The sequence below is a fragment of the Humulus lupulus genome, chromosome 6 (assembly GCF_963169125.1).
Source record: "Humulus lupulus chromosome 6, drHumLupu1.1, whole genome shotgun sequence".
Taxonomy (NCBI): Eukaryota; Viridiplantae; Streptophyta; class Magnoliopsida; order Rosales; family Cannabaceae; genus Humulus; species Humulus lupulus.
In genome coordinates this window covers 117219767-117229746 of record NC_084798.1, presented here as the reverse complement: position 1 = coordinate 117229746, position 9980 = coordinate 117219767, and the positions used below count along the sequence as shown (strand labels likewise).

Below are 9980 nucleotides of genomic sequence, written 5' to 3'. Positions count from 1 at the left end.
TGTTTACAAATTTGTAAAACTTTGTTATATATTGTAAATGTTGTTTACAAAAATATTTTTTTTACGAATCTTAAACACATGTTTACGAATTTGTAACAACTGTTAACAAAAAAAAATTGTATTTAACTGCCACTCCGTATTTACACTTTTACCCCTCCGTATTTTTCATAAAAATTCCGTATTTTTGTAGGCTACCGTATTTTTCATATATTTTTCTAATGTTAATGTATTTTTGTGAATTTCCCAAAAAAAATTACCGTCACACCGCTGGTTGTTTGGGCTCAAAAGTGGTACCATCGCGACCTATTCTTCAATGGTCATTTTGAAATGTGGAAATCATATATTTTCTCGCCGTCACTAAAATTAAAAGCAACAATTTGATTGCTTACGATACCAATTAGATAGTGATTAGTTACCTTTCTACAAAAATCTTTATTTTAGTTAATTAACTCCAAGTTTATCTCTAAAATTTGCCTAATAATTTCTATAATGTATGAAAAGTAACTTTGTATCTACTTTTTAATTTATTTAAGTAAAAATTAAATCAAAGAGTCTAAAAATTGTGCATTATTATCTATGATTATATAATAACTTGTAATTTTTTTTGTTTGGTTAATCAGTTTACCTCTATAATTCACATGTAAAAAATATCAGTGACTAAAATAATAAATAAATTTTTTAAGCTATTTTAAAAATATTTTAAGTAACTTTTTTTTAAAAATAGATTTTTTAGGATATTGTTTGGTAACTTTTAAATAAAACATAAGAAAACTCTTTTTGGTAACTCACTAAGTCAGTTGATTGCTTAAATTTGTGTCATACTTAAGAATTTAATCAGATATTTAAATGTAACTAATTTGTATCTTATGATTTTAAAAGCAACACAAATGTAGCTTTTATTATAAGCTTTTCATGGTAACTTGGAATTATAAGAGTAACTTTTGATACTATAACTAATTAGTTTATAAAATAGGCTTGAAGGTAATGTAAAAAATATCTTAAATAATAAGATAGATAAATTATATGAGTGGCTAAAAAAATCTATTAAAAATTTTCATATAAAAGCTAGTGTGTAGTATACGAAATTAATTTTTATTATTAGCTATATGATAACTTTTTATTAGATATGACAACTAATTGGTTTCTGAAATGGCTTTGAATGTTATCAAGATGTATCTTAAATAATAAGATACCATAATATAATTTAAAATTAACTAATTATTATATTAAGATGTCTACAACTAAGATTTTGGATAACAAAAAAATATTTGAAATAAAATGATATAAAAATAAAGTTTTTTTAATATATATAAAAAATAATAAATTGACATCTTATTAATATCATAATCAACCAAAAAATAAGTTATTATAATAATAAAAAAGAAATTTAGGAAGGGAAAATTTTCAATTTTTTTCAAATCCCGTAGGCATGTTATAAGTATAAATAAATTCTTTAAAAGTATTTTTGGAATTAGTTTACATTTTCAAGTCATTTGTGTAAAATTTACATTAAAAGCCAAAGCTTTTAATATAACCTAACCCCAAATTTTTTAACCCAAATTTTTTTAGGGTTTATATAATATGATCACACGGTCAAATTCACCCTTACCCTCACGTTTTAGAGCCATCCCTTCTTATTAGCCTTCTCCCTAACAGAGCCACCCTTGCTCCGCCACCTCTCTATCTTTTCAGCTCATTTGCGCCGTTTCCGTTACAGAGCCACCCTTCGTATCTTGCCATCTTCCTCACTCCGCCACCTCTATTTGTCGCCATCTCCTTCACTCCTTCAATCTCTCTATATCGTTGTCTCTCCAATCTTTTCTTGTCACCCTCTTTGTCGTGGGCTAATTTTGGGTCTTTTTCTGTGTTATGTTTTGGGTATTGTAGAGAAGAAGGGTAACCTGCGTACGAGCTTAATTATTTTGGGAAGAGAGTGTGGGGTGGGGTGGGCTGTGGAGAGAAGAATATGCATAATCAAATCTGTCGCTTTACTGAAAGGAAATCGAAGAGTGGGTTTCTTCTCTTTATCAATATAGGAGAAGAAGTTGTTGATATTCCATAGCCCAGAAACAGTAAGGTGCTTTAATATCTTCTTATTTGTCATGCCTTTTCATCTATTAATTATGGTGTACATGTAGTGATACATAGTATAGAATAGTACAGTATAGTATGTATATAGCAGCACTTCAAACTACGGACAGTCAAGTTACATTCTTTAAATAATCGATTTCATTACCCATTTTACTTTGATCACATTTTTGTTTACTCCAACTTTCATGGGGAAAGAACTTTGTTGTTGTAAGAAGCAGGGTTCTACAAAGTTTAAAGCATCATTATATTATTATTATTATTATTCTGAATTTTTTTCTTATTGCATTCTTTTATTTTATTTTATGAATGTGTTTTCAAATTTCAAGTGATCTTTTTCCCAAAAATATTAAATTCAATTATGCTTATGTACTTGCTACCAAAAAAAATTATGCTTATGTACTGAACTAATATTATTTTTATGCTATAACCATTGTGAAAGCAATAAATCTAACTTTTGGATTGTTCCTTTAAATCTTTAGAGATGAAATCACACTGTATTACACTATTACTTGAACACACCTGAGAAAAATAGTTCACTAGAAGAGGTTTAAGCTTTTTGAATTGATGACCATGAATGTTTTTTTTTTTGGGTAGAACTATAGTGGAATCACAAACCTTTTGAATGTTTGCAATCTTTTCATAATTGCTGCTGGTATTCACGAGCCGCTTTTGAATTACTTCCCTGAGTTTTCATAAGCCAACGTTTAATGACTGCCTGAATTTTTTTTTTTTAAGTCTGATCTTTCTTTAACGAGATTTTTTACTCGTGCAAATAATGTACCTTCGCATGCAATTTGGAACAATTTTGTGTTGTTTCTGTTTGGATGAAGATTGATGTTTTGTATTTTTTCAAATGGTATTTGACATTTTAATAGGACAAGCAAAATAGGCCATGCTTCACTGAATAGTTACCAAGTTGTGAACCAAAATAGACAAAGCTTCACGGATTAGTTACCATTGCATCTGTTCAACAGTGAGAAGTTGTGAACCAAAATAGACCGTGCTTCACTAATTAGTTACCATTGCATCTCTTCAAGAGTGCTGTTAGTATTTGACAGATTCTGTTAAAATTAATAGATTATATTGAAAAAAACTGTTTGGCATAACAAAAACTGTCTGGCACAACAATTACTGTTAAATAGCCATTTGTTATATAGGTAACATAACATATATGCACCTATGTCATTTTCCTTAAAAAAAAACAATGTCGTTTGCTGCACTGGGACTGACAATCAAATGTTCCAAATAGTGTAGCTTGTGCTTACTTCATAACAAGTGCTAAAAATAAGTTTGATTTTAATTCATTGAGTCTTCGATCTAAGAATAGTTGTAGCTTGGTATCTTTGAAACCTTTTTGTAGATTTGGGTAGTTTCCTCTTTTCATTCTTCTGCTTGTAATTTACTCATAAAGATTCTGGTTTGGAGACCTCTGTTACTAACATTGTTGATTTAAGAGGCTGATAAAAAAATTGATTTGTTTAGATATAGGTATATTGAGGAAGGAATGTGAATTTTTTGTGTTTTGAGAGTTTAGTGGTTATTTTTTTTAAAAAAAAGTTTATGGCAATATTGTGTCAGACTAGTGTTGTCATCATCATAATTTCTCTATGTGCATTTCTAAACTAGAACTCACCTTATTTAATAGAACAGATTTCTGCTAGTGTTGTTATAAAGTTTTTCTATGAGCAACCTACAACTCACAAAGTTTTGTAGAATAAATGTGTACTAGTGTAGTCATTTAATGTCTTGTCATCAAGTTTTCACTGTGTGCTGCTATTGTACAATTCAGCATTATGCGGAAAAGTATACTTTTGTATTCATATGAAGATGTTCATTTGGTAATTCAATATCAATAAGATTCGTGTATTTCATTCACCTATGAGAGCTTTGGCTCTCTTCCTACATTTTGTCATTTTCCTTGACTGAAGTTGTCTTGAGCCTCATCTTAGTCTACGAGAGATTCTCTTTCTTTTTCTTTTTAAAAGCAAAGTACTATCTATATGCACTTTACTCGTGGCATGTGATGATATATTTGTTTGAATATTTAGATTTGGATTTGCATTTGAATTCTATGACGTAGGAGCCAAGGTTGAAATGAAGAACATATTTATTAAACTTTATAAGCATTCTTTGGCTCTATGTTAATTTTATTGTTCAAGTAAGAAGCATTTTTAGAATATAAAGGGATGTTTTGTGATAATTGATAAAATTTATTGAATTAAAATAGTTTTCAGGTTCAACTCCACCATTCTCATATTATATTTTTGTTACATTTGCCAATTGTCAACCAATCACAAATTTAGTTTTTTAAAACTAAAAAACGATTAAATAAATATATTTTCAGAAATATATTTTCATTCACTAAATTCAGAATCTTATATTAGAATCACACTTTTTAAAATTACACTTTTTAAAATTACAGTTTTCTAATCACGAATCAATTAGGCCCTTGCTTTCTTGCACCTTAGGGTTTTTATATGCTGAAATGATCTAGCATCGTGCCCATGTATCTCGGCACATATAAGTTTGTGTATTTGAATGGGTATTTGATTTTGATTTGTGGATGTTGATATGCATCTGAACATTCTATTAGGCATTCGAATTGAATATCTTCTAATTCATCTTTATCTTGTTATATTTTGTTTCTCTCTTTGTTTTAATCCTTTATTGGGTTCTTAAAGTCTTAATTATATTTTTAGAAAATAAGATATTCTAACTTTCACTTTCACTTTTCATTTAAAGGTTTCAGTCAACGAAGTTCATTACTTCGTTGCAAATCACTTATGGGGCGTAATATAGACCATTCTAAATCTCCTGTTAGGGGTCGAAGTCCTCCTCATAGGAAGAGTCCATCACGACGGGAGAGATCACCGAAACGACATAGGAGCTCCCATAAGGGTGGTTCTCCAATTAAAGAGAAACCTCGAAGTGATGTCAAGTCTCCTAAGCATGGAAGGTCAATATCTCCTTTTCCTCGTTCCCGATCACGCTCTCCTTCTCCACGAACGAAAAGGTTGAGGAGAGCACAAGCTGAAAGTGAGTCTAGGAAATCAAATGAGAGAGAACACGAAAAAAATCGTGGTAGAGGAAGTGAAAGGGGTTTACATAAGGAAAGGGGTCAAGGAAAAGAAATTGGGAGTGAGAGGAAGGAGAGAAGGTCGGAAAGAGATGACCTTGATAGCAATCCTTCAAGATCAAGGCATAGTGATGCTTCTCCTTCAGAACGTCACCAAAGGAGTAGACATAGATCTTACTCACCTCAACCATCTGTTGATAACAAAAACCAAGAAAGGGAGAAAGTAAATGAGAGAGGCCAAGAGAGGAACAATGGCAGAGGAAGTAATAGAGCTATAGGGGAAGGAAGACAAGATAGAGAAATGGAGGGCGTGAGAACAGAGAGAAGATCTAGAAGAGATGATGATCACAAGTCTTTAAGATCAAAAGATGGAATTTCTACATCTCCATCTAGTCGTCATCATAGAAACAAGCACAGATCTCAGTCACCTCAGCCAATTGTTGATACTCGAGCTCGTGATGAGGTGTGTGGTGATATCCACTCCTTCACATGCCTTTTTATTATTTATTTTATATTTTGTTCCAAAATTATTGAACATGGCAGCATTTATTTCTTTTGGGTGTTATTCACACATTGGCAAGAGATCCTTTTTAGAGAATAAATTTCCTAATCTTTATTTTATGTAATATCATATTTTGATCACTGTTCTTCCATCTTATTTTGTTTGTAGTATGGCTAGATATAGAAGTGGAAAGTAGCATGGGATTATTCTAATGTGTTATTAGATATTATGTTGACTTGTTGATTTGATAGGCAAAGAGATGATAATTTGTGGTTTCGCAGTTTGATCTTTTGTGAAATTTGACCATAAAATAAAATGATGGTAGGAGTGTGGATGTTCTTGTGTACTGCATGCATATGGGCATTGTCATACTCATACTTGTACGTAAAATGAAGTAGATGAATTGCTTCTTAAATCTCAAATGCTAGATTTTGCCTAATTACAAATTGGTGCCTCAGTTTGTTGTTTCTGAAGCATTAGTCCTATGCTAGCAAAATGTCCTATAAATATCCTCCATTTTTCGCACTTAGAGTATATTAAATTTCTTGTTAAGATATGCGGCACATTTTGTGATTTCTTACTTGATATATGGAATTCGTTACTTTAGCTACTTATTCTGGCTTGGTGCTTACTGAAAGCTCCTAACTATTCTTTTGATTTTATTTTTCAGGTGTCAATTGTAAGAGAATCTGAAGAAAGGTGAGTTGCAGCATTTGTTTTAGTTTTCTGCTTATGTTTTGACTAAAAAAATCAGGAAGTGTATCTAATACAATAACTACAAGGCTTTTTCTTTTTACTTTTGTGGACTGACTTTCGGAGGAACTTCATTTTGGTATTTGTGTTATTTTTTTTTTGGTGGTTTGGAAGCAGTGCAGTGTTGGACTGTTGAAGTAGTATGCTGTAATTAATGAGCGGCGTACATCTTAACATTGTGTTAAAGTGATGACCATTCATTTAAGTATTGAGCAATGACAATAGTAATAATAATTTAATTAACCAATAAATATGTCAATCACACAAAAATAAAAAAATTAGTGAACTGTAGTTTCGTATTTAACGGTCCTAGAGAGATGTCATTAATGGAATTAATCCGGGTGCTGGTATTGAAGGATCTGAAAGCATGTGGAGTGCAGGACATTGTATACCGTTATAATAGTTTAGCATTTGGCTTTTTTTCCCTTAAATTTCTATGAAATGTGACATGAAGCTTTTATTTTCATGGTTTATCTTATTTGATGTTGCTTACTTGGGCAGGGATAATGAAGATGACTCGGTGTCTAAAATGAAAGTTCCTGAGGATGCGCTAGCAGCAAAGCAGAAGGTAGTTTTGCATAAGTTATTCATGGTCATTGCTGTTACAGGTTCTGTGTTTTCTATTCTTCCTGTTACTTTTCGGTTGGGTTGAATTTTTTTTTCCCCATTCTCTTTGCTAAATTTTTTACTTCCAGGAGAAACCTTCATTTGAGCTTTCAGGAAAGCTCGCTGCAGAAACTAATAGAGTCAGAGGTCAGTTATGTATCATTTGCTTGGATTTTGACGAGGAAGTCTCTTTTTCCTTTTTTAAATTTTAGTTTCTTTATGGTATGGGCTTCAAATATTCTCTCTCTAGTCTTATTATGTTTGTATTACACTTTGTAGCATTGTCATTTTTATCCTTGATACAGAAAAATAAATAAGGAGAAACGCTGACCTATCTAATTGCCATTACTGTCAGGTATAACATTGCTGTTCAATGAACCCCCAGATGCAAGGAAACCTGATGTAAGGTGGCGGCTTTATGTTTTCAAGAATGGTGAAGTTCTCAATGGCAAGTTTTACGCATCTTAATTCTTCCAGATTTCTCCTAGTTAGTGTTTCGTTTCATTTAACAAGCATTCATCCCTTCAATAGGGCCCACTATGTTGAATCTATGACCACTTTCTTTCTGTGATTGTTGTATCCTTTAAAACTATGTCTCCATGCCTGTCACAAGTTTGCCGTTATTCTAACGAGTAACATTTGATTAGCAGAACCCTTGTACATACATCGTCAAAGCTGCTACCTTTTTGGGAGAGAAAGAAGGGTGGCAGATGTTCCTACTGACCACCCATCCTGCAGCAAGCAACATGCTGTGATACAATTTCGGTAGGTTTGTAATACATAGTTTTGTTGTTGATTTGGGTTGGGAAATATTATTCTCATTTTGTTCCTACCTGCCAGGCAAGTAGAGAAGGAGAAACCTGATGGTACTCTAACAAAGCAAGTAAAGTAAGATGTTTTTGACTTATCCTCGTTTTCAGTCATTTGAGTGAATATTACGAGTGTGATATCTAACTTCTGGTATGCAGGCCTTATGTAATGGATCTTGGAAGCACAAACAAAACTTTTCTCAATGCAAGTTACTCACTTTATGTCTATATTTACTTGTAATAGTGTTCATTTGTTTGCATTGTACTGAATGAGCATTGGGTTCTGCCTAATCTTCTTTTTTTGGTTGCTAACACAGGATGTTGCCATTGAATCTGAACGTTATTATGAGCTTCATGAAAAAGATACCATTAAGTTTGGTAACAGTAGGTAAGCCAGGAATCAATACTTAACCTTTTTTTTTTGCTTATACCTATAATGATCAGATCTCTGCTTAAGAGCAAAGTATACGTCTCATATTTTACCTTCCTTTTGATAATGGTAAGCCAAGTTTTTCCTGATCAGTAGTTTCCTCTGCTATTTTGGTTGACCTGGTTTGGTTGCTGCACTAGTTTTTGTTACTGACCTGCATTTCTTTTGTGTGTATTCTTTAGTAGTTTTTTAAATCTGCTCTACATTTGCAGCCGAGAGTATGTGCTATTACACGAGAACTCAGCCCAATAAGGGATTGGAGACCAATTTGCTTTCCTGAGGAACTTCACTTTCAGCATTGCTGAACATGACATTGCTCTGTTTTTGTATTTTACTTGAGAAGGTGGTGTTTTTTGTTCTTATCCATCCAGTGGTATGAAACAACTTATCTCTAGTTTTGTATAGTCATGAACTTGGGGAGCACTTCATGGGCAATACCTAGTTACGAAGATAGGTAGCAATAAGTGAGCGTTTTAGTGCATTTATATATTAAGAAAAATATCATAAATCCATATGAACAGTTTCAATTGGATGATGCTGCTATTATGTATGCAAGACTTTGGATGTAGTTTTTTAAGCGATTGGCACATCGAATCTGTAATTTTCTTATGTTTCCTACTCGGAGTAATGCTACAACGGTGTTTGGCTACTTAACTGAGGGAACTTCTTAACTAAAAAAATGTTTTTTTGTTTTAAAAGCTAAAAAACTATTTTTTCAAAATAAATTGGGGGTATTTGACGATGTTTTTAAAAATAAAGTTACAAAAAGCAGAAAATTTTGAGTACTAGAAATTGTTTTCTGTTCTCAAAATTTATTTGTTTATCTTTTTTTTTCCTCACATTATTTTTTTAATTATTATTATTTAACATCATTTATTGTTACATCATTTTTTTCTCTCATTGGTTTTTTTTTTTTCACTCTCTCTTGTCATTTTTTATTTTTTTATTTTCTCCCTAATCACTTTTTATTTTTTTATTTTCTCTCTTGCTATTTTTTTTCTTCTCACTTTCCATCTCTTTCAATTTTCTCTTTCATCATTTTCTATCTCCTTATTTTCTCATGCATCATTTATTATGTCATCATTTTATCTTTCATTACTTACTATATTCTCACATTCTCTCATTACTTAATATATTATCATTTTCTCCCTTATCATTTTTTTTCTCACCACTTTCTCTCTACTCACTTCTCTCTCTTCATTTTCTTTCTCATCACCTTTTCCCTAATTTTTTCTTGGATAAATTTGTCTCTTCTCAATTTTTATTTCTTCAAATTTTCTCTCCTTACTTTCTCACTCTTTATTTTTTATCATATTTTCTTTAAAATTATTTTATCTCATTATTTATTACAAACTTTTAAAAGATTTTTCTCTTTGTAAATATATTTGTTAAATTTTTTTTATTTAAAATTAAAAAAAAATAAAAAATTGTTTTTAAAAAACATTAACTAAACACTTCTTATTTTTTTAAAAATACAAAAACTGTTTTCTGTTCTCATTTTTAAGAACACAACTTTGAAAACAAAAAAACAGAAAACAATGCCGTGGTTGTACTTTTTTTTATTGCAAGTGGTTGTGTTATTGAGCTAAGTTTCATTTTAAAAATAGGAAAAATAAAACAGAAAAGTATCACTTATTTTCTTTCTTTGTTGCTACTTCTATTCATATACACAGTGGCAGACCCAGGTGGCACAATTTAAAAAATATATATATA

General features: G+C 31.2%; 1 protein-coding gene across 2 annotated transcripts; it reads left to right on the top strand.

Moving 5' to 3' along the window:
- Positions 1-1599: 1599 nt before the first annotated feature.
- Positions 1600-8916, top strand: LOC133782473 (FHA domain-containing protein DDL). 2 transcript variants are annotated; one of them, XM_062221793.1, is made up of 11 exons: positions 1600-2072; positions 4834-5630; positions 6340-6368; positions 6924-6990; positions 7118-7175; positions 7384-7476; positions 7679-7793; positions 7869-7916; positions 7997-8042; positions 8155-8225; positions 8480-8916. In XM_062221793.1, exons 2-11 carry the CDS (start codon positions 4875-4877, stop codon positions 8517-8519), a joined length of 1323 nt encoding a protein of 440 aa, XP_062077777.1. In that variant the 5' UTR covers positions 1600-2072; positions 4834-4874; the 3' UTR covers positions 8520-8916. The 2 variants fall into 2 exon arrangements, with proteins under 2 accessions (XP_062077777.1, XP_062077776.1); XM_062221792.1 differs by having other exon boundaries at positions 1600-2077.
- Positions 8917-9980: the final 1064 nt, after the last annotated feature.